Raw genomic sequence first — 26155 nt, forward strand, 5'->3', positions numbered from 1 at the left:
AGCTGATTAATTAGCAAAGTATGTGCAGATATAGAGGCTGTACAGTCAGTGTTAAAGGGATATTTCAGCTGTGGATTAGCATATGTTCACCCACAGTACGCTTGAGTTAAAATTCTGAGTGAGCCATCAAATATCATGTATGTATTATTTGTAGTGCAGGAGGTTGTAGAAGCTCCAGCCATCGATCAGGATGCCATTGGGTTAGGTGGTATGCAAATACAGAACAAAAACACAATCCCTATTCCTAAGAGCTACAGCCTAAGCAAACAGAGCTCTAAAGAAATGCTCTATCCAAAGAAAGATTAATCACTCGGCTGTGTATAGGGTTGGATCTTTGAGTGTGCCACAGCTATGTTTAGCACTGTCTATATCAGGGATTGGGAATATAAAAGTTGCTTTACATTATTTCCAATGTAGGTCAGCAGGTGGATAGTTTAATTCTCAAATGTAATTTGTAGCAACTTTGGGGTAGTTTAAAGCAAGTTTAAAATAGATACTAGAGGCCTTGGAGCATTGTGTGAACATGTTTGCGATGCTGGGACATAGGTGATGTATTGTAGACAGAGCTATGCCATCCCCATGCCAAAGGCGTTCCATTATTTACAGCAATTTTAAGTCTCCTTTGTGCTGCTAGAGTGGCATAAAAAGATGTTAGAAGGCCCCATCGAATGTACTGATGCTTATTCAATACAGATTCTATTCATACACAAATAAAGACATATTCTAGATACAGAGAAGGTTGTGAAACAATCTTCAACATCCCGCTGCATGAATTGCAATGAAAGCATGTGACAATGGGCACGTTCCAGGGGGAGACCAGAAGGTGTGGGATTATTCAGAGCCCCATTCTACCAAGCCGAACAGAGCTTGAAACTCACCCTAATTTGGAAATTAATCCCACTCTGAGAGAGATTCCTGAAATGGCTCATTCCCTTAACCTCTGCTGGGCAAATTTCTAATTTTCTGATGAATCAAGTGGAGTTGAGCACCAATGATTAGGAAATATTATTCGTAGCCTCTTGGCTGCACAGATGCTTATCCATTCAGATTGCATAATGCCCATTCAGCTATTGGGCAAATAATCACTGGCCTACCGTCATACAGTTGTAGTTAAATGATCAGCCATCTTAAAACTGGAAATGCTCTCCCTTGACTGATTCAACTCTTTGCTGGTAAAGAGAAACTGTGACATGAGATAAGTTTAAGAGTTGTTTTCAGAATCAGGATCCACAATGCTTAAAACTTAGGAAGCTTTCTCACCCTATGCACAGGGCATGCAGACACAATTTATTTAAAAGGGTAATGGACACACAAGTTCTTCTTTTGTATGGGTGACTTGAAGCAACACTTATAAGTCCAGTTTAAAGTTAGTTAACCAGTCTAATGCTCTTGAGGAAAGGGAATGTATCTTTGCAATGTCACTGTCAAATTGGTATAGCGGACAGAGTGTTATGTGGTCCATAGTTTGATGATGGTTGCCACAGCCACATTCTGCAGAACTCCTAATACCCTGTCTGTGCATCAAGTAACCGCAGCAGCTATGGCCAGTTCAGATGCAATGGAAGATGACAGGGGTTGAAGATGACAGCCTGCCTGTGGGCCACCCTGCCATGTAGAAATCCAAAACAGGAAAATCCACAACTAATATCATCACAATGATGACCAAATGCCCAACAGGCTCTTGGTCAGTGGAACAACAACTATAGCCACATAAGTAATTAGTTACCAGGGAAGGGAATTAAATGGACAAGTATGAGTCATTTCGAGATGTATCAAAGTTTGTTCTGGACAAGGATGGGAATGCAGAGCAGCATGAAAGAAAGGCAGAAAGACAGATTTTAAATACATGCAGAAAATAGTGGCTATAATACTGATGTTAATGAAAATGTTCCTGTTGATGTCTAGAAACTCAGAATTTCACTCAGTGAAGTAATCTGGATGGCATCTTTCTGCCATCTGTATAGATACAAAGTTCACTGAAGATGTTAGCAAATGATGGAAGAGGAAGCTATAGCATGTGATCATACCTTGCCCCTAAAATGTTTACCACAAAGCCATAACTCTTCACAAATTTTTTGGTGGTTATAATAATTGGTAGCATTTGCATCCAAAGTCAATGTAATTTTGACCAAGGTAAACAAGGATGTCACATTTAAAGTCCAATGTAATACAAAATATTTTCTCTTCCAATGCAGTTGTCTGTCCCAGGAATAAACTAGTTTCGTTTTTTTTAAGGGGCAAAATGGATAAGCATGAGCCTAGATATAAGTTAGTGATTGTGACTTCAAATGCCTAGAGTCAAGCTTAAATGAAAAAAAAAAACCTTGTTGAACCAGAACCTGAACAGAGAATCAGTTTTCTTGCTGAGAAGCTCATTTCATTCCAAATTCCAGCCATCTGTAAATGGAGACATGTTTAAAAGATCTGCAGAAAAGGCCAAGAGGATACTGGGCTGTGTTATAGGCACGCCAGAGAAAGTGACTCTGGTGAGGCCTCACTTTTCCAGTTTAGGATTCCACACTTCAAGAAAAGTGAGTTAACTTGGAAGAGCTTGGAGGAAAGCAACGCAATACTTAGAGGTCTGGAAAATATATGATGAGGAAATGTTAAAAGAACTAGAATTATTTAATTCACAGAAGAGAAGACTGAGGAGAGAGAATTATTACATTTGGGGAAGAGAAAACTAAGGAAGGAATTTGAAGATAACAATTCTGACATTCAAAAAGAGTTGTTATAAAGAGAATGGAAACCAAATGCTGTCTGTGTCTGCATGGAGAGAGAGAGGAATATCCATCATTGGGGGAAAAAAAGGTTAGATAGGGCTGTTGGTTGTAGCCGTATTGGTCTAAGGACATATGCAGGTAATGTTCTTTGGGTAGATATCATATTTTTTTAGACCAACTATTTAGTTGGGTAGATGTGATATCTTTTTTAGACCAAAGAACCTCAGGTTAGATAAACATTTGTCTGGGATGGTTTGAAAGGGATCCTGCCTAAGTAGGGCTTGGACCCCAAGGTCACATGCCTAAGTAGGGCTTTGGCCCCTAGATGACTCCAAGGTCATTTTCAGCCCTATGTTTCTATAAACGTAAAATGGTGGTTCTCAGGCAGGTGCACCATTTCTACTGCACCCAGTTGGGTGCCGACATACCTCCTGAAGACAGATGTGCATGAAAAGATTCATTACATGGTGGTGGCAGCCTGGTAAATAAATGCCAGCCACCATCAGGTAGAGCTTCCCTGCGTGCCTCCACAATGCAATGCTTTTCAGTTTGGCTCTGACATGCTTTCTGAACACACAGGAGCACAGGGCAATTTCATTCAGTGATCGGGGTGGCGGTGACACCATCACCCTATTACCTTGTTCTCGTCACTCCAGAAAGAGTGACCCAAGGACAACTTTGGTTTAAAAACCAGAAATCTAAAAGTACATAGCCAGGTGCCTGTGGTCATATGTGGCAAGAGAAAGGGGGAAAAAAAACATCCTAGATCTTCACCTAAGTCAATTCCCTTACTGTTCTGATTAAAAAGACAGCTTTCCACCTTCTGTTCAGGAGACAGAAGTCTGAGAAACAGGCAAATCGCTTATTAAAACTGTCACACATACTTCTTTTATGTAAAGAACTTAAGAAACCAAGCAGCATAATGCTTATAATTTCTAATTAACTGGGCCGAACAAATCATTTCTGGAAGGTATTGTCTCATGTAAACAAAAGATTATGGATGGCTATTTCCTTTGATCTCAAGAGCATGAAAGAACAGTATGTATTCAACAAGGCTGATATATAAAAAATTTTGTAAAAGGCGGCAGGTATCAACTCATTAAATTTTAAAGTGAAGCAGAGGCAGTTTTTTTCCTTCCAGGTTATTCAGCTTATTTTCTTTAGTTATGGATGGAGCTTTCATACACAGATACAAACATGTGCAATGTGCATATCTCCCCAGCCTGATACAGATGTAATGCCACTGAAATCACCGGAGTAGCACTGGTAAAACCAGCAGTAACATTGTGGCTGAATGGAACAAGCCATGCAGTTTCTAACAGGAGATTGTTCTCAAAATCAGGCCTTTTTAATTACAATAATTTGTATCATGTAAGCTGAGTGCAACTGAGACAATCCAAAATGCAATTGACTTAAATATAAAGTCTGCAATTCGGGTTCTAACTATATGCATGATTGCTGCAAGTGAAGGCAGCACTCTGGCAATTGTGTGCAAAAGCAGATTTGAATTATGGCATGGGTCAAAGTTTCAGCTTTAGTTGTAAAAACAAAATAATAGATTATGAATTGAAGCTGGGGGGAGGGGGGAAGAAGCACAGCAACATCTGTTGGAGTCTGCCAGCATCCTGAAACAATAATACGGAGCAATATAAACTCCTGCAAGCATTTCAAAGTGATGTTAACTCCATGGATGACTGCTCTGATTTGCTGCACCAATACTACCCAAACAGAAGCAGGGGGCAAAGCAAAGGCAGGCCCAGTATAGCTATGTAATAGGTGCACCCCAGCAGCTGGGATAAGTTAGATAAGAAAGGAAATGGAGTTCTTTGGCTCTCTGGAGGAAGGTTGTATTTATAAATGCCCTATGTGGGTGGAAGTGGCCATTTTGTTCTCATCACTTCAGAAAGAGTTAGACTGACGTTGGAAAAATTATGAGATGCCTCATGTTGTGATGTGCCTACACAGTCAGGGTGGCCTAGGGTGTTTACAGGTGTTCATTTTTGTCTGAGGATCTCTTTTGCAAGGGAGATCTTCCAGGTATTTATGTGGAAAATTTTTCTCCCCCAGGAGGCATGTTTCCCCTGGGAGAAATTGAATGGATGCTCATAGTTTCTCCTGGGAAAGCAGCAATTCTCCTGATAGAAATATAATACCTGTACATAGCTTTAATTTGGCCCTATGCACAAATAAAATTGTTAGCTAATAGTGCATGTTATTATCTGAATTGCACATCCAATCAAGGAAAATGCATGCCAAATGAAGGCCTGGAGCCAGATTTTTTATTTTTTTTAAGAAAAGGGCATTTAAAGTTTATAAACCTATTAGTAGCCCTGTTTAAAAAAAATAGCCAAGCATATAGAGACTCTGCCCAGGTCTCTTTTACCTCACCCAGTCTTCTATCAGCAGTATATATTAGCGCTTCACAATAGCTACTGCATGCATCATCCCTAACTCTCCAAGGAGACACTGAAGAGATGATGAAATGAAGCGCAACAAAATTTTCATTTGTCCAAGATCACTCAGAAGGAATGGGTTTAAATCCTGGCTTTTCTGAGTCTCAGTTCACTGCCTTATTTAACCACAAGACCATCCTTTCTTATGTTTATGGTTAGAATATTAACTGGTAAATTGTCTGGAGTTCTCGCTAAAGAATATACAGTGGACCGTGAGATTTTTGACTGACTGTTGAAGTTCACAAAGATTGATAAATATGAGACAGACTGGTTTAAAATGATGAAAGAAAGCAAGAGAACTTGGAGAAAAAAATCTCTCATAACTTCACTGAAGACAACAAAATCACTAGGGATTTATATAGGTGTAAATGAGAATGAATTGCTCCTTATGATGACTACTTCAGTTTTAGTTAAAGGTTTCACTGGGTTCATTCTGAGATCCAATTGTTTGTTATATCTCAACAATCTTTATACCTGTTTCTACTATTCACAATATAATTTATATGCTAATAGCATTGCTACTTAATAAACTAGGTTGCAAAAAGAGGACTTTCCTTATCTGCAAGCTGATATTAATGAGCTTCAAAATCGACAGGCACAATTAAGTGCAAACAAAATAAATACCAGTAAGCCCAATGTTAATTATTTGGATCAAAACAAAGTTACAATATCTAATTGAATAGTCTTATTAAAATATTTAAATAAAGAATATTATTAGCAATAATAATGTGATAACAAAACAGGGCTCTGCGCTAATTAAAAAGCAGGCATATTATTTTTGCTAATTTTTTACACTACTTGGGGAGTAGAATCTCTGCACAATTTGTGAACGCAAATATTTGCTTTATGCAAACACATACAGACCTCAGGAAGGAGTTTTACTGCATAATGAAGCTTACAGGCAAAATGCAATATGGTCAGGAGATGGCATTCCCATAAAGATAAAAGTTCTGTTTCAAAGTTTTCCCATTCAGCATAGGCAACACCAGCCTTACCTCGAGGTCCTTTGAACACTGACCAGATTTAGGTTTGTTTTTTCTTTCCCCACCAAAGCATAGTGGACCTATTATTAACCAGTAGCTCACTATTCAGTGTAACTATAGTCTAAAAGCTTGGGTATATAGTGGCAGGATTCAGTATTGTAAATATAGGATCCAACTGCCTGTAAGCACAGTCGCACTTTCAACCAACTGCTGGCTCCCTTGGTCTTTTCCTCTGGAGAGAACCAGACAGAAGAGCAGGGATGCCCCATCCTCCCTCTATGTTCAGTATTAAGGTTGTTCACACACTGTGATTTATCCCCACTCTGCCTTCTCATTCTAAGAGAGATCTGGGAGACTGCCATAGGGTCCCTGCCCTTAAAGTTTTGACAACACAGTTGCCCTTAGAGACAATATTTCAGCAGCTCATAAATGGTCCAATACTTCAACTGGAAATGGAGCTACCCTTCTTAGTCTAAAAAAAAAAATCACTGAGAAAACAGCAATCTATCCAAGCCAAGAAAACCCCCACAACCACATGCCTTTTTCAGGCTATCTGTGTAGAAAGGATACCTTCCTGACCCCAGACCAAGCAATCAATTCTATCCAACACGAGTAATCAAGAACCAACCGAGAGCAGGGGGGCTGGACCCGATGATCTCACGAGGCCCCTTCCAGCTCTAAACTTCTGTGAATCTGTGAGAAGGTCTGTGCAACCCAATTGTCTGGGACTGGCTCTACAAATGACTGGCACCTTATTGAAAGCTACACGTAGCATTTAGCTTGAGACAGTCACTGCCTATCAGTGAGAGAGAACTGGAATCGCTCCTGATTCAATCAAGAACCACACTCCATGACTCAGCTGGTCCAGCTCAGAAAGGAAGGCGTTTTCTCCAGTACAATCCTGTCTCATGTAGAGAGGACACAGGACAGCACGATCACTATAGCCAAGCAGTATTCTGAGTGTAGAAATAAACTGGTTTGCTACTGAGAATGGAAGAATTGAAGTTTACTAGTTGTCAAATGCTACAGTGAGAGTAGAAGTACAAAATGTCAAATGTAATTGTCAGAAAGAGGGCCCGCCAATTTTCCCTGTTTGCTGGTAAATGCCACTGGTTTTGAAAGGTATTAACAACTTAGGCACCCTAGAGAAAATCTTACCCACCACATGACTCCTTGCCCACACTGCTATTATTAACTCTAATCCCACCATTGATCATTCTATGTCTCAAGTATTATTAGGAGTTCAGATACAGTTGCAAATGAATCCAAATTCAATGATGGTGCAAAGTTAGGCCCTTAATATGAGACTTAGGTGGGATTTAAAGGGTTCATAGGGCTTCGTGTGACCCTCGGTGTGAGGGTTTATTTTATGCCCAGAAAGTTTCTCTTGTCCTTGTTTGTCAGAGGGCATATCTAAACTAATTTACTGCACAGTAAAGCATCACCTATGAATTGCAATTAGACTGGTGTAGGCTAGTTTACTGTGCCATTTGGATAATCCCATCAGACACAAGTACTATCCAACGGTGCAGTAAATTACTGCACTTACATGCATGTGTAGATGGTGACGGGGCTGGCTTGGGCATGAGGCTGCTTCAGCACAGAGCTAGATGGCAGGCAAGTCTACATGTGCAATGAATGCACACAAATAAACTCTAGAGCTTATTGCTCAGGAGTTTTTTGCTCCCAGGCATACCGTTTCAACATGTGCTTGGGAGCAAAAAAATTCCAGAGCAATTAGCTCCAGAGTTTATTCAAGCACAGCACATGGAGGCTGGCCAGGGCTGCTCCTCCATGTGCTGCAGAGGGTCTGGCTGGGACATGAGGGTGCTTCAGCAAGGAGCTAGCTGGCAGACAACCCCCCCACTGAAGCACCCTGATGTCCCAGCCACCTCTTTACATCACAAGGAGCCCCATCAGAGCAGCCAGCCCAGGGATCCTGCGACAGGGCTCCACATTGCTCTGGAGTTTTTGCTCCCAAGCGCATGTTCAAATGGCATGCCTGGGAGCAAAAAACTCTTGAGCAATAAGCTCCAGAGTTTATTTGTGTGCATTCATTGCACATATAGACTTGCCCATCATGTAGTAAAATCAGAATTGCTGCTGTCCCTAAAATATTCTGTTCTTTTCTGTATGTGCAAGCAGGCCATATTATCTACATATGATCAGTATTAGCCTAATTTGCAGGGTCTGGACATCATGTAACATGGACACTTTGCAAGCATATTCACATACATGTGTCTAAGTATGTAGCTATGTGTACAGACTTGCCTGTACATACACATGTGCACAGACACATGTGCAATTTGGCATGATTTCCTGCTACACCACTGATAAACTATAATGTCAAAGTACTGTCATTTTTTCAGTTGAATTATACTAATTACATTAATTTGTAAATCCATGTTCTATTATGCTTTAGTCATGCTGATAAAGCTATGCTCTCCATGCTTCACTCTTCCCCGCCCTTCTTTCTCTTTGTCACTGCAAGATTTGTGCAACCAGCCGAGTCTTGCATCACCCCTGCATGTCTGCTTCCTCTGCTTCTGTTCTCATGCCGTGGAGCATCCTGTACAGAAATCCTATCTTGCAACTTCTTTTACTCCCTTGACTGCTTTCTTTCCTCCTTGAGTTCTGCCACATAGCTACTTAAACAACTCTTCTCTGATCTGATTGACTCCTATGCCCACAATCCTGGCTGTCTTCTCGTTACCTGGGAGGCAATCTTCAAATCTTTTGATCCTTCTCCCCTTGCACAGAATTTTACCATTTCTACCAACAACATTTGACAGTGATATGACTTTCTTCCTCCCCTTTCCTTGCCTTCCTTTCCACCCCCCTACAATGCCTTCCTCCCACACATCACAGATGCAACTCTTTTTGTCTGCCTTCTTCTTCCATTCCCACTACTAGCCCCAGTGACACCATCTCCTTATTTCTTTTGTGCCCTGTCTCATCCCCACCCTTACTGTTCACCTTCGGTTCTCCTTGCCTTCTGGCTGCCTCTACTCACAGAACAAACATCTTAAAAACAAAAATCCATGAATCTAATTGCATCTAACTACCGTCCAACTTCCTTATCTCTCAGATCACTGAATGTCCTCCCTACAACTGCTGTTTGGAATTTCCTCTCCTAGACTAACTCCAATCCATCTCCAGCTTCTTGCACTGAAACCAGTCTCTACAAAGTCTCTAATGACTTCTTCCTAGTCAAGACTCAGAACCAGTAGTCTAGCTTCATACGCCTTGAACTGTCAGCTGCCTTAGTAACTTTGACAAGGCTCTTCCTGAAATCTTGTCCTCCTCTGTCTTCAAGAGTATGTGCATGAATCAAGGGTAGATTACAAACCTTGGAGAGAGACAGAGACAGAAGGCATATTGCTGACACTCACAGGATTTCAACTTGTTACAGCTCCATTTGACATGATAGGAGTGACAGATTGCTTGGGACATCTTCAGTATGTAGCATAACACCCTCAGAAAGAATCACCTTAACAAGGCTCCAAGGAGATGAATATGAACAATTTAAAATTATATTACAAAGCCAATGTGCAGAAGGGAAATTGCAGTAGGTCCAGGATTATGCAGGTTGTCATTGTTCCTTAAGCATGAGAACATATGGTTCATTTGCCTATTTGATGCTCATGCTACCTGAAGTACTAAACACTATTGCATTAAATAGTCAGTAATACAGAATAAAATTATGCTTACTGGCTTGTTCCATTATGGCACTCTCTAAGGAAGGGAAAGGAAAGGAAAGTCACTTCCTATTTCCCACTGCTGTATTAATTTTATTTTTGTTGCCCACCATCATTTCATGGGGTCAGATAGAAATGGGAGTCACATTCTTCCTTCTCAGTAAATGTCAGTGGAGTGGCTTCAAATTGAAACAAAGCAGGCATGGTAGAAAGACAGATGACAAAGCAGAAAGGATAGGATTAGGAAAAAGGAGGTTCTTCCCCTTTCTTTCCTTGTCCCTGCTCATTTCTTCTCCCAGTATCTCTCTTTTCTCTTCTCTTTCACCCACTAGTGCTTCCTCTGCTCCCCTATCATCTGTCTTATCTTACAGAAAAGACAGAGATTGACAGGAAGAGAAATGACTGGGAACATACTGATGGAGCCTAGAGAACAAGAGAAATTATTAAAAGCTCTTGGAGCAATTTTCTAATGTTCTTATGAATGCAAAACTCCTCAGACATGTGCTGTCACCGTCTTAGGGTTCCCACATCCTTGGGTGTAAGCTAGAGACCTGATACCTGTAACAACTACCTCTGGAGAAGCTTATCTTCAAGTATGTGAGCAGCCCTATTAAATTCTATAGCACCATTAAGACATTAAAAATTAAGAATATGCAAAAGTATTTGTAGGATCAAGCCTATATTTGTGCATAATTCAGGGCAAGCAGGGTAGCTCCTGAGTCATTAACAAATAAGTATATTAGAAAATCCCATAATCTTTTCTTCTTACATGCTTTTGCAGTAATACATGGTCTGCCATCCTCCCATAAAGAGATACCATTGTGCTTTTCGAATGAAATATAAGTTTAAAATCCAAGTACTTCTTGCAGCTCGTGGCATTCCCTCGAGGGCAGTGTAATGATGATGTTGTCAATTGAGCACAGTATGTTTGGTATTTAATGTTTTCTTCTAGAGGAAAATTCAAAGTGATTCTGACTAGCAGTCTGATGTTTTGCTTGCATTTTCATATCTCAATAGGTGAATTCAGAACAAGCAATACATGGCCACTGAAAGCAGGCAGGCAAAGCTTTGCCTTTGATTTCTGTCATTTTACTTGTTAGCTAGGAATAGAGCTGAAGTGATTAATCAAATTTAGCAGATGTGGAATCAATTCCATTGGTTCCCTAAGTAAAATTAGAATTTCATCAAGAGATGAGCTTAATTTGTATTCATGTTGACTTAGAGATGCTGCCTAAGATATCTGGGACTGCCCTGATTGCTAATGCCTGTACTTCAAGTGCTCTATTTAAAAGCTAGAAGGGGAAATGAACTTTCTTCTTTACAAGCATACAGGCACTGATAAGTTACTGGGGTTAAGGAATCTCATCAAAGCTATGCAAAACTATTAGCGGTGGAGGACCAAAAAGGATAAGATAAGAATAGACTCAAACCCCCAAACTACACTAAATTAAAGTATTCTGAACCTTCATTTAACTTCTCATTACAGAAAGCCAACACAGAAGTTACTATACAAGCTTAGGGCACATGAGGCCATGTGATCTACTGAATGGGTTCGTATACTATATCAGAGGATGTTGGTTCTGTATCTGGCTGCAGTCACTGGAAGATCTCTAATAGGTTATGATATAACTGGAATTGCATGTGCTTGTCTTATTTCCACAGGAGTATTAAAAAGGAGTGTTTTTTGGGGGGGGGGAGGTTTGTCTTTTCAATAATTTCCCTCTATACCTCTTCTGATAAATGGTAAGAAGCATATGGCCAGGAATATATATTGTATACAAAATGGTGGAGGCAAACCATCAGCTACCAGAGCCTTGTTCGAGGAACAGAGTGCCAACAAGGTAGGAGCTCTGGGAAATATTGTGCTTGAGAAGCTGTCATTACTTTCTGGGCTTAAGAAATTGTATTGATGTGTCTCAGCTGACAGAAGGAGGTTTAAGATAATGAATCTGTGCTTTGAAAGTATAAAATAAACCCCAAAACAAAGGCAGAACGAGGTCTCTGTTTAGCCTCAGAAATAAGTATGGACAGTAAAAATTGTCTGTACCTAGGCTGAATTGATTCAGTCTTTGCAGGTTAGTCTAAACTGTGGAGATTAAACTGAGAAACAACTGAACAGACACATACTTTATATTTAGAAAATGCAGCTAAATGCCTGTAATGGGTCAGGCCAGAAGTTGGCAGGTACTAGAGCATGTCTCTTGGCACATAGCCAGCATGGCCTGTGTATTCACTTCCTCTTCCTGCTTCCCCCAAGTTCTCTGGGATTTGCAGGTCACAATCACAGCAGCAGGACTCTGCAGGGTTTCTCATCACTTCCCCTTCCTGCTTCCAGGTGCCTCTGGGATTTGTAGTCCAGTCACAGCCACCAGTAAATTTGGTAGGGCAGGGCAGCTCTGTACTTGGATGAAGGGGCATTTAACCCCCCTCCCTGGACCCAGACCCCTGCTGGGGTTTCCCGGGGCGGGGGGAGGGAATCCCCCCACACCCAAACCCTGGGGCAGACAGCACAGCCCAGGACTGCAAGGCATGCTGGGATGCTGGGGGCGCCGTGATTTAACTGGAACCAGGAAGGGGTCCAGGGCAGAAGGTTCATAAACTGGTTAGACTCAAATCAGTTAAGTACTTATCTTAGACCAGTTTCAGCCCTTTTGAAACTGGTTTATGTGCACTGAGCTTCTGTTCTGTTACAGGTTTAACCCAGTTTCTGATGACTTAAACCAGTTTATGTGTAACTTCTGTCCCTAGCCAGAAAGGTTAAAAATGCATGGGTCCAATGTAGAAAAACCCGAAACAACGATCGGGGAAATATCCAGCAGATGCCTGCTGTGGACTATCTAAAATCATGTTTCAAGATTTCTTTATAGAATGACAAGAGGGTGATTCTTATTTCATTAGTGCTTCCCACTTACCTCAGCTTTGCTTTTATACCCCAAATTAATTAAAAGGTAGTCTGTTCAGACTATGTGAAACCATGAATGTGTGCTGGTACTAAGCAGAGCTATCACAAATAAATCAAACCATGAGGTGAGCAGAGGAAGGGGGAAAAATGAATATCTTTCTTGCTTTAGGGTGAAATATACACCAAAGGTCTGGTAGCGCCATTTCCGTAACAAAAGATTGAATTTGTCTAGGTCATCCTAAAGGAGTTATATGGTTTGACTTATTTAACAACTTGTCCATCACTGTACTCCTGTCAGAACTGTGAAGGACTGGTATATCCTTTTTCTCTGAATACATGCCAACCAGCTTTTCAAAAAGGAGGGGAAAGAGATCCCTAGAGATTATAAATGCTATAAAATAGAAAAGGAACAGAATGGGAAACATTTAGTTAAAATGGTTCAACTGTATGTGACCTGCTAGGATTTAATCATACATATAGAAAGCTATGGAGTGTGTTTCCCCTGCTCACTTTTTATTTGAGAGTGGATGCATATTATTGTGATGCTAACTATATGAGGAATAAAAATTACAAGATTACCAACCTTTAGTTCATTTTCTGTGTTCTGCTTCATTTCACGGGGGGGAATTCTTGAAGAATCCCACTGTCCAGAACTATGTGGCAATAGCTACTTAATCAGTTAATAATCAGGAGTACTCCAACTGTTATCTCACGGCCTAAAGGGGTACTGTAAATATCTTGTAGGAATCCACGTTTAAAATTCAAGCCATTGTTTTTTCATGTAAAGTATACAGTGGCTTACTTTTATTAATAGTTCTTGAGACCTTCAGTCTTGGTTACCCATAAGTGAAGGATTCTTATCTCTATCATAAATAATTAAATGTTACAGAATATAGAAATCCAATGAAATGTTATGGCCACTTCTGTCTAGGATTTATTTTTAAAAATAGGTAATGAATATACATATCGGTTAGGATTGCCAAATATCCCTTATAAAGTTTAGCCAATCTGTATCATTCAGTATAACGAACTTCACAGTTTCCTTTCTGCAACCTTTAGAAGCTAATATTCTCTTTGCATCCTATAGTCTAGCACTTTTGAATAAGCGCTTGATTGAATACACTGTATAATATATTGTAAATACATGAAAACTCTGAGAAAGCATTAATCAGACCACTACTCATAATTAGTAAGTGCTGAAAAATTATACAGACAATGTTTCTTTATAATTCAAAGACGTTCTGTTAGCTTTTTAACTTATCATATTTGACTTACTACTACTGGCCACCACTACTGACTTTCACCTTGTATAATAGTTTACACATTTAAACAGAAGATGTTAAACTCTCTTTTGGGGTTTAGTTGTGCTCTATACCCTCTAGGGATGCTGATATAAACCAAAGGTTGAAATGCAACCTATGTAGGTACTGTGCATCCTGGGCATAGTTTCATTCTCCCTCAAACTTTGATTTCTGCATGATGCCAATTCACAGAGGTTTTGCATATGGCAAAGCAAGTGGACCCAGAGGGTATCACAATGAAATACAGGTTGAATGTTGCCGAATTATAGATCACAGTGATTTACAATTACCCATATACATTTGAACAAAACACATGGCCTATGTTCTCGGTCAGACTGAATGGCTTCTCCTTTAGATGAACAGGCCCATTGACACAAGAGCTTTTACCAGTGAGCTGTCAAACATGATGCCAACTCAACTGCATTCTAGTGATGGTAAGGCCAACACAAATAAATGCCAGCAATGCTGTAAGCAAATTGTTAAAGTACCTTTTGTTCTGTCGCAGAACCTCTGTGCCTTTTTTCCAGTTAATAACTGCCCTGGGAGAAGCATTTGGTTTACATCCAATAGTAACTTCACCCCCAACTTGAACGACAGACATTTTCTTCACAGGAGTTTTGGAAAAATCAGGGGCAGAGGCTAGATTTGAAGAGGAAGGGAGGAGAAAAACAAAAAGCATGTGAGGTATCAAACAAAATAAATGATCTTTTTTTCTCCAGTGTAGTATGTGAATCCAGTAGCTTTTTTCCTTTGCAGATTTGGATTCAAGTGTTTATTTGATTTCTGTGATCCAGTGTTCTGGTATTAATAATGCCCTTTTGGCCAAAAAAATATTAAAGCAACTCCTCTTTCTATAGTATCCCAGATAGCTTTGCTTAGGACAGTCTGAAGATCTGAAAAGAAGATCTTTTTTTTTTATCAGGATTGAGGTGCATGGAAAAAGGACTGTGTGCACAGAATTAATAGCACAAAGCCTGAATCTAGCTGATGCTATTCATGTCTATAGAGTGTAGATTATTCATTGCAAATAAACTATTCAATGATATTGTTTCTGTTCATGAACTGATCCTGGGCTCTGAAATGCATTCGTTGTTCACAAACATTTGTCAAATACATAACGGGTGGAATCTCCCTTAATCCAGAGGGGTAGCACACAGCCTATGCAACACTTAAGTACCATTAAAGGCCACATTTTGATTGTGTCAGTGGGCTCTGAATGTCGTCCAGTCCTCATGCTGCCCTCTACACTGGGATAAACTTCACCCTACATGAACAGATTTCAGGCAACGGGTTTCTTTGAACCCTATGTTGAGCCTATTTACTGGACATTATCTGTAGCATTTGTTTATGTCACATAATATTATTTCTGCTCCCTAATTTGACTGAGAAATTTAAATTGTGGAATAATAAATAATAATTACCCATAATAAGGCAGGACAGCATCTTTAGCAAGCAACTTTCTTCACATGAATATACATTTGTTCACAAGAATAGACTTTTTTTTTTTTTTCCCCCCGAAGCAAATACTTTTCCCAAACATTTAGGCAAACAAACCCATTTTTTTCAAAATGTCCATGAATAGTAACTAGTAAGGGGAGCAGTCAAACTGAACAGCCATGTGGAACTTAAAGAAATATTCAGGAACATAATTTTTTGGGTATTCAGTCCGTCCCTGCGTTGCTTACTTTCAGAACTGTGAAATTAATTTTCCATTCTGGTCAGTATCTGATTATTTTTAATGACCCGTCTACTTACCTATCACTCTTAACTCAGCATTGGCATAAATGGTGTCATATTTATTTTCTGCAACACACTGATAAAGGCCAGAATCTGATACGTTCAACATAGTTATTGTTAGCGTTCCATTTTCTATTTGAATTCTCTCCTAATACAAGGGGGGGGGGAAACGAAACAAAGCAAACATATTCTTAGAGCAGTTGAGTATAAAAGGAGTGTCTCATACTACTATGTAGGTGCACTTCTGTCGCAATGTAGAAGCTGACATTTTATTTTGGGATGCTGATGAAAACCAAGTGGGGGAAAAAAGAGGAAAATGATAACGACAAATGAAACCTAACTGCATTAGAATACCTACTGGGCACATCTCCATGTACATTAATGAGCTTTTCCGAATGCTCATTAAATTTAGGAACTCCAGTGTGAGATACTAAATGCACATTAGGTTGCACTAATGCACAGTAGCGCAAGTGCACACTTTTTAGGTGATGCTTAATGTGCAGTAGCCTATTTTACTGCACCTTATCGTAATAGCACAGTTTTTTACATGCTGCTTTAATGCACATAAAATAGGCTCCTGCACAATAAAGTGCATGTGTAGGCACACCCACTGTGTGGTGGCTGTTATACTATAAGAACCCAAGTTTTCAATTCATCAGAACATTTAAACATGCTGTAGTCCCACTGTCTTCAATGCAATGGGATTCATTCATGTGTTTCAAGTGTAGGGTTATGCCTATTATAAGCAACTGAAGCGCGTATACAGGAAACCCTCGCTATTCACGGATTTGCGATTCGTGGTTTCAAATATTTGTGGAGTGCCACGCCAACCCACGCTCTCTCCCCGCACAGCATGATGACACTTTGCTACTGTGAAGTATGGATAAGAAACCATAAGAAGTAAAAAAAACCTCTTTGTCTCCTGTCTCCTCCCTAGTCCCTCAAAACCAGGAATTATCTGGGAAGACCTGTTTCTAGGAATACTAGGATGCATATATGACCATCCTTCTTTAACTATGTAGATTTTGGAAAGAAAACAGATCTCCAGGATAGATCCAGGGATTCAGCAGGCAGAAATAAACCCAGCAGCCACTAATGTGGGGCCTCCGACACTCAGAATGGCAACACACTGTCTCATTTTGTACTTTTTGACTCTCTCCCCTCCTCTTCTTGGTTGTTTGCTCCAGGACCCTCCCTGCATCCTCTCAGAAAGTCGATTTGTACTGCCATACCTGAACTTTTCTTTATCTTACCCTGCTTCATCAAACTTACTCTCAGGTGCTAACATTCCCTTTGGCCAGTACCTTCTAAATAAACCCTCCTGCTCCATTTTTCATAATTATGAAACTACAGTGACATTGCCAGCAATCACATCATCATCTCACCACCACCATCATCGTCATTAAGACAGCCTCAATTCATAGCATGTGCTAGTGCACGTACAAAACATGGTGTGCTTTAAACTACCGTACCTGTTTGCTCACAGAGAAAGCATCTGAGAAGCTCATGGGTAATCAACTCAACCTAGAGAAGTACCACAGAGATGGTGTGCTTTGTTTCCCATGTTTTTAAGGCCTGCACAGTTGCCTCTAGCATAATTAGTGTGTGTGTGTGTGTGTGTGTACACACATAGAGTGGCACTATTGTATTGAATATGTATATTATGGTTATATGTCTTTGTTCTGAGTTCATAAAGCATGTGATACAACAGAGTCCTGGTCCATGACAAGCTATCCTAGATATAGTGGCACTATAATATATATTATATATTAATATATACAGTAAAATCCCTGTTATCCAGCACAAGTAGGGAATGGGGAGTGCCAGGTACCTAAAAATGCTGGTTACCTGAGGCTGGTGGTTTTGGGCTGGATGTAGAGTGTGGGGACTCGGGGGGGCCGGGTAGCAGCCACCAGCAGAGCGGGGCCTGGGGTGGGGGGTGGAGGCCGCACATTGAGGCAAGCTCTCCCCCCCCACACACACTTGCACACACACGCACACTTCCCCTCTGCCTGCATCTGACTGACCAGCTGAAAATTCTGGTTAACAGTGTTCCAGTTACTCAAATGCCAGATAACAGGGATTTTACTGTCTATAGTTATATATTATATATATTTATATATATTATTTTGCCACTGTATGTAGGATAGCTTGTCATGGACCAGGACTGTATTGTATTACATGTTTTATGAACTCAGAACAAAGACATACTGCATCCCTTATACAGTTTATAATCTAAGTATCTGAAACATGATAACAGCAATGGAGGAGTATAAGAAAACACTGAGACAATGGCAGTCAAGAGGTTAGCTACTCATTTAACTGTTGGCAGGAATTGCCTTAAGGGACATTGTGAAGAAGGATGGTGGCACGGCTGTAGGAGGACTCATAGCGGGGTTTCTCACAAGTGTGAGAGACTTCATTGGCATAAAAAACCAGCATAAAAGTGTTGTTATTCTGACCTCTTTCCTCCTCCCCTTGGCTGTCTTTCATGGTTTGCCTGGTGGTTTTCTGACTCTCTAAATTCCTCACATATGGTGCTTAGCTTAATTGACCTGAGTCTCTTGGTACTATCATGCTACAAATTAAAAATAGTGATGTAGTATTTAGGTTTGGAATGGCTCAGCTGCGTGTCTTAGTTTGGCCAAGACAGAGACAGAAAATATAGCAAGGTGAGACGGTAACAGTATTCAGATTGTCTTTGTGTTACGTGCTGTTTCTTGATGTTAGCTAAATAGTAATTATATATAACACCCCATCTGCCTCAACAGTTCAATATTTTTGGTATCTTAAGGGCTACATGATCACTATGTGAATAATATGAAAACGACCTGACTTTCACAATTCTAATGTAATAATGTAATAATGTAATCTAATGTCTGTCTGTCTGTGTGTCTGTCTATTCATAACGCTTTTGGTCCACTGCGCATGGCCCGCCAAGAGGGCTGACGGCAAGTGGATGCAGGGGCTCCACCTCATCAGGCAGGGAGAGAGCCACTGCGGCCTTGGGCAGGTAGGTGAGAGCCCCGCTGCTCCGGAGGAGGAGGTAGAGGCGGGTGTTGGGGGAGGGAAGGAGCCACCACTGATGCCTCAGGCAGGGTGATGGTGGGAAACTGTGCTGCTCCGCGGGGAGGAGGTGGAGGCAGGCGGTGGGGAGCTGCTGCGCTGGAAGCTGAAGAAGGAGGTGGTGGCAGCAGTGGGACTGTTTACGTGGCTGGCCCCGAAGGGTGAGCGGAGTTGGGGGGGGAGGGCATGTAACTCCCTGAAACTCTCCCCCATTCATGATGGGCAATTAGCTAGTCATAGAATAAAAATCATATCGAGTCCTCCAGTTATGATCATAAAGGATATATTCCATCTGTGAAGATCCCTAATCAAGATGTTCCTGCAGGATATTTAAATTGCAGCAGACTGGCATTTTCTAAAGGAAAAATGTTCTGTTGCAAAGCTCTCATCCAGACCAACATCTTAAAGTCTCCTTGCAAACCTGCAGGCAGCCAGCGCAGATTATGGAGTGGAGATTTGATATGCTTAGCTTGAGTTTTAGCTCACACTGGGCCAATTTAATCATTGGTGGAGTGCTGCTGAAATCAGTGAGGCTGTACAGGGGATAAATTTGCCCTGGATTTTTGTTTTTGTGCATTAAAAGAATTTATTTTTCTTCATTTTTCCTTGGCACATAATAAACCCTGCTCTGTACTACAAACATAACTTAAAACCAAATATTTCAAGGCTAACTATTACCATCCTCCAGGGACAATAAAAGCCACATTGTAAAGCAGAAATCTGCAAAAGCAAGAGGGAATATTCTCTCCAAAACGGATCACTGAGAAAGAAACCCACAATAGGAAATATAAATTCCATCACTGAAAGCAAGTCTAAGAACAACAGATATTTTTATTATTATGATACTTCTTTTTTAGACTGGCTCTATCGCCTCTGCAGAATTTAGAGGGCACCATATGGTAATACAGTACATAATATAATCCTCTACTAAACTGTGATAATCTAAAATATATTGTTGTTCTGCTGAATGTATGTAATGTGACCACCTAAGAGTTAAAAATAATGCCATTTGCACAGAATATTTGACGGTCTGCTGCTACTGTATCTCTGCAGAGGAGAGAGTGCCACCTATTGAGTCATCATAACCATTTTGTTCAGCACACTGGATTTTCCTTGGAGGTCTCCCAACCAAGTACGGACACAGTTCAACCTTGTTTAGCTTACAAATTTTGATGAGAGCATAGCTTGGGGTTGTATGGCTGGTGTATTGCATACTAATTACATTACTTATCTCCTTTTTTATTTTTTGTGGCTCTCACTATGGATATCTTCTGCATACTTAGTTTTACCTTCGGGCCATTTGCTATCCTCTCAATGTATTTTATTTTTTACAAACTTTCTATGAACAGAGAACCCCTTTTTCAAGTAATACAAGCATCTCTCGAACAAACTGAATTCCCCCTATTTCTCAGCCAGCTCTTGCAACTTATGCAGGCAAAACAAAGGACAAAGCACTCCATGACGACGAGGAGAAATAATGGGGAGATGGCCAGCAATATAGGCACAAAGGAAGGACTTGACAAAGAGCAGGCATAAACTACAGAATGACAATTAAGGTGGAAAACTTATGGAACATATTTTCCTAAGATATTTTCAACAAGCACAGTGCTGAGAGTGAGTGAATATTTTATTCACTCTAAAATATCTGTTTAATCCATTAAGCAATAACATTCAACATGTTGCTGCCTCAAGTATGCCATTCACAATTCCCTTACATAATATGTAAATGCTATGAACATACTGGTGTGACTTCAGTGTGTTTTCTCTTATTTTATATTGAAAGGATACATTTGGAGAATGGCAGCCTCTAAATACCACTGTCTTCTTCAAAGGCAGAAAGACGTGATGAAAGAAAAGGCAATAATACTGTAAAATGATGATTTTTTTTAAAGAAAATTAAACCATAATAAATTCTAGCTAATGACCTCCAGTGTATCTAGTACTTCCATTTAAGATCAACCTAGCAGAAAAACCATGCAGAGTACTGGACCCTGTTGTTGTTGAAAATATCTATCAGCAAACCAGACAAATGCTGGTGCTGTGACCCAGCAGGTACTAATTTATCCCATATGCTTTGGGAATGCTTCCATGTCCATTTGTTTTGGACAACACTTAATTGCTGAATTATTATTTCCCCCCCCCCATGAAGTAGTCACGTTACAATCTAGGCATGTAATTTTAAAGCCGAAGTGGAACCTAAATACATGAAATAAAACTTTGTCTCAGCAGAGTACTAATGACAGGAGTGCTGCAGAAGCGGCAATCAAAAAATTGAACAGGATTTGAGGACTGGTACATTGACATGACAAGCTGGCCCTCATGGAAGAAACTCAGAAGCATAATTCTCAGAAGATAAGGGACTCTTTCCTTGGAAATATCCAAATACATTTATTAGAAAATGGACCTCCCCAGAATTTCCTTTTTCTCTGCCCACTTCGCCACATGACTACACATTCACCTTTCCTCTTCATTCCTCCTTTATTCCTTTTTATCCACTATTTTCTCTCATTTCAACTTTTGCTTATCTTCTTGCTTGCTTATCTATAGACATCGCTCGGATATTCAGAAAGCCTCCGATATGTGCAATACAAATAAGTGACCCATATATTAAGAATTCATGTGGTACATGAGGTTAAGTCAAGTCAGGTTGTTCATGATTAGTGTTATGAGGTGTTTTTGTGTAATTTATTATACTTGCATTATTCCTTTATAGATGCTAAATTATAATGAAAAGTCCAGCAGCAAAAGAAAATTCAACCTAAGTCCAACACGCTTACTAGACTTGAATTAAAGAAAAGAAAGGTAAATAAGTCTTACCTCTGGCATTAGGGAATGGCCATTTTTTAACCAACTGTAGGAAGGGTTTGGTTTTCCACTTGCCTTGCACTCCCAAAACAAGCTGTCATACAGAGATAGGTAGGCATTTTGGATTTTTTTATCCCATTCAGGGAGTTCTGCATTAGTGGGGCAAAAAGAAAGAAAAGCATTTTAACCAGGAAAAAGTTATGTTACTCTGAAGGAATATTATCCTTAACTCATGGGTTGAACGAACCTCAGCAGTCAAAACTTGTAAAAGTGAGGATAGATTCCTCAATTCGGGATGAACTGTTTGACATTGCTTTGACTGATCTTCTGGAAATGAGACCCCTTTCTTGGTATCAGAAATTGAACACCCCAAAATTGAAACACTCGATTATTTGTCAGTTTTGAAAATGTTATGGGTGTTCATATGCTCTCTCTTGCAGTATTGGAGCACATATATCATTGCAAGCATTTTTTAAATGTTGGCAGTCTTAGGAAACAACATACCAACAGAGCTCCTCATGGGGGAATAAGAAGATTCAATCCAATTGCTTGTACGTTGACATAACAAGTTAGCTGAACTGCTGAAATATTTTTAAAGGTAACTATAGGTCAAATCTTGCATATATGACCTATGGCATTCTTACGCATCCAATGAGTTAGACTGAGTGAATTAAAAATGGCAGAAGGTTGAAGCTGCTTGAAGCAGTTGGCTCCAAATCTCTCTCAGATCATATGAATTCAAGGGCTAGATAGTTAAGGGTAGAATTGCTATTTTGCACATGTACTGGGACAGAGCTGCTATGAGCTATGAACTTATTGCTGGCCAAGGAATGTCCAAGTATTACAGAATCTACCACCAATGATACCTTGAGACTGTTTTAGAAGCCCAAAAAGAAAGGGACTTGCTTTTGTGCTCCCTTGAGAGACACTCTTGGATATGTTCTCCTTATCGCAGAACCACAGTCTAGCCTCAGTTTAGGAAGAAGATTGTGATCAAATTCCCCAGTCTAACCAGAACAAACTGTTGGCAAAATGCCTTTCAGATCAGCTTCTGATGTGGGGCTACTAGGTGTGTGTTCTTGGAGTTCATGCATCCACAGGTCACTCCTATAACCCACCCCACATAATAGCAGCACACATACAGTAAATACGAGGTTGGAGTATGCTTAAATTTAATTTGAATGACTAATTGCATTAATTATGCTAGAGCCTAAGTACCAACCTAGATAGAACTAGCACTGCACAGAGTAGTAGACAGTCCCTGGCCAGAACAGTTTACAGTCTAAACAATTAAGACAGATACAAGATGGGAGAAAAGGATACAATATTTTCCAAGAGACTAGGAATAAGCACAGAGAAGGAAATTGCATGCAAAACATATCTGCTCACTTCTAATATTATGGAGAAAATTCTTTTGTAAATTCTTCTGTCTGTTATTTTTATACATTTCATTATCTACCAACAATTATTAATTAATTTGCAAAGTACAATTAATAAGCCTGTCATTTTAAATTACATTAACTCCAATAATAATTTTGTAATTAAATTTGTAGTTATTATTCATGTCAAGGTAATCTGCTAAACTTAATTTTAATGCAGTCATTTGATTCATGTTCAGTGAATATAACTGGAAATGAATAACCAACCCTCCCACCCTTCCAAAAATGAAGAAACAATAAATGAAGCATCAGCAAGTTTTTCTATTTCTGGCATAAACCTTGACATTAACCATCAGGACTACAAGGCTACTACAGACAGTTAAAAAGCCTGAGGCTGAATCGATTCAATCTTCTCAGATTAGTCTAAGATGAGTAGATGGAAACAATAAGCAAGTGAACAGACATTCACTTATGACTCCGGAAACGCAGCCACCTGCCTGTAGTGGCCCAGGCCAGAAGCTGGGGAGCACCAAAGTATGCCTCCCCGCTCAACTGGAGCAGACACCTTGAGCCAAGTCTAATCTGCCCACCTTATGAGCAGGGGTGGGGGTTGTGGGGAGGTACAAAGCATCTTGGGATGCTGGGGGACTGTGGGTTAACTAGAATCTGGAGAAGATCTGGTACAGAAGTTCGATAAACCAATTTTACCTAAATCAATTAAGTCTGATACTACATCCATTTAGGTTTATCTTATACCTTTTTGAAAGTGGGTTATGTGCACTGAACTTTTGTTGTGTTACGAATTTAAACCACTTTCCAATCACTTATACTGGTTACAATGGAGAGCCGCACTTCTGTTTGTGCCATAGATACAAGAGATTGCCTTAAAAAGCTCACAAGTGTGTCCTCATAATAAGTCAATTGCAGGATCACTGCTTAGCTCTGTATTATTTCTCACTGTTCTTTTTATCTTTTTCACTAATTTTTCAATTTTGTATGGCTATAAAGAAGATTTTGCTGCCCGTATGTACAACAAAAATGTGGGTTTGTCTACTTAAGCACAGGCGTAAACGACAGAAGATGTTGCTATATTCCTCTTTGTTACATGGATCTCAGAAGCGGAGAGGAAAAGTTTTGTGAAGTTATTATTCCCACATAGAGGAAAATGGTGGAATGATTCTGTCCCTAACATACAAATCGACACAGCTGAACTAGGGCGATGGATTATGTAATACTCAATAAACTTTCCCTCCCTGTTTTGCTACTGAGATAGTACAGCTACATGCTGCAATATGCATTGGTCTGAGAGTAAATTCTCTATCCATCCTTAAAGTTTCATGTAAATGCATTGTGTTTCTTTCTGCCTTATATTAACCTTCATAGCACAGCCTACATTTCCAATCTGACTCTTAATACACAATATCTTGTATTTGCGGAAGTTTAAATTGTAATTCACTGAAGGTCATTTCAAGCCTCCAATCATTTTATTAATCAGCTTAACCTGAAACTACATTTTCCCCTGCTATCTCTCTGCAAGGGGCTAATGGACCTCATTATCTGCCGAATACTTCCAAATGCTACCATACTTTACGTAAAAACAATTCCATTTGCTCACCATAGATAAATAGTTGACCTCTTGCAACATTTCTTCCTCGGATGTTTCCTGCAATACACTCATAAGAGCCTTCATCTTCTTGCTGAACATCTGGGATTTCAAGGACTCCTTTAGCTTTATAATGTTTGATTTTCCTTGCCAATGGGTTTCCATCAGACCTCTTCCAGCTAATATTGGGAACTGGACTAAATAATTATGATTCATTAGAAAAAAGAGATAGCACAGTTATTACAGCAGAGGAAAGATAACAATCCTTTCATAATCAGTCAAGGAAAGAAGAGCTGTATGAGGGGGATCATAAAATAAAATAAAATGACTGCTTCTACATTGCTAAGAGTCATTTATAGAAATTGCCAAGTGTGATTCTCCAAAGCATGAAAGTGATATAGGAGCATAAGTCCTACTAAAAGGACATAGAAGTTGGGTTCCTAAGTCATCTACATGCTTTAAAAAAAATCATGTCTAAATCAATATTGATTCACTAAATATCTAAAATTGGGACAAAATTCTATTGTCCTTTTCACCTATGAGAGATCAAAGATATAATGGGAGGAGACAGAGATATCCAAACACTTGGAAGTACATATAGACTCCACATGTGACTTTGCATTATTGCTCACTTTTTAGAATGGACCAGATCTCTGCAACATTTTGGATGCTCATCGCTAATCAGTGATTAAAACATTGGAGCAGAGCTCCAAGAGGTAGAAAGAGCTGTAAATCAAGGTATAAAAAAATGAGGGAGGGCAGAGAGAGATGAAAAGGGAAGGATAAAAAGCATGAAAAATTGAGTTAGTAAGAAGGTAAAGAGACAAGGGAGAATATTTCCTTGTTTTGCATTTTTATAGGTTTTTATCATTTTCATTTATATTTGGATCAATGTATTCTATATGATAAAAAATAGTCAAGTGTGAAGAAGGCTATAAATACTTCTAGAATTTCCGGTAATATCACAAACCATGCAAGCCTCACTTTCATGATCTATTATGACACCAGAACACTTTGAAATATTAATAGTCTTGCATTTCACGGTTGCCTTTCACATTACTGAAAACTAACGTAAGCTGCTTTTCCAAAGCAGAAGAGCGGTTACATTTTGAACAGCTTTTTACAGCTTTGACTAAAGGCTGACTTTTTTTGGACATGGTGGCTGTATCCAGATGAGCGCACCCATGCGGTATGCGGACCACACATTCAGCACATGCAGACTGCACGTTCAGCTGTTCTCCATGCTGCAAGGTAGCAGCATGTTTGGCTTTTTTTATGCTGGGAGATCCCGGGGTCAAAAAACCCATCCAAAAAAAAAAAAGGCAGATTGTTGCATGTGGGGGCAGCACGCACCACCCAAAACCAGAGCATGGCCAGCCAGAGCCACGCTCCAGTGCAGGCCAGCCTCCAAGCAGCAAGATATTTGCTGCTGCTGCAGTGCTAGGAGGCCCCCAAGCCTCCAGATGAGGGTGCTAGTGCCACCCCAGTGCTGGCCCCAGCCTTTC

General features: G+C 39.9%; 1 protein-coding gene across 1 annotated transcript in view; it reads right to left on the reverse strand.

The window, feature by feature from the left end:
* The window catches only part of CNTN6 (contactin 6), a 218940-nt gene that overhangs the window by 36730 nt on the left and 156055 nt on the right, over positions 1 to 26155 (reverse strand). The window contains exons 8-11 of the mRNA XM_090022247.1: positions 24663 to 24847; positions 21681 to 21817; positions 15816 to 15945; positions 14549 to 14699 (exon numbers count right to left, since the gene is read on the reverse strand). Coding sequence (XP_089878373.1) covers positions 14549 to 14699; positions 15816 to 15945; positions 21681 to 21817; positions 24663 to 24847 — 603 coding nt within the window. The remainder of the gene's footprint in view (positions 1 to 14548; positions 14700 to 15815; positions 15946 to 21680; positions 21818 to 24662; positions 24848 to 26155) is intronic.

This window comes from Crocodylus siamensis, chromosome 11, assembly GCF_052110815.1.
Source record: "Crocodylus siamensis isolate JL-2025a chromosome 11, ASM5211081v1, whole genome shotgun sequence".
Taxonomy (NCBI): domain Eukaryota; kingdom Metazoa; phylum Chordata; order Crocodylia; family Crocodylidae; genus Crocodylus; species Crocodylus siamensis.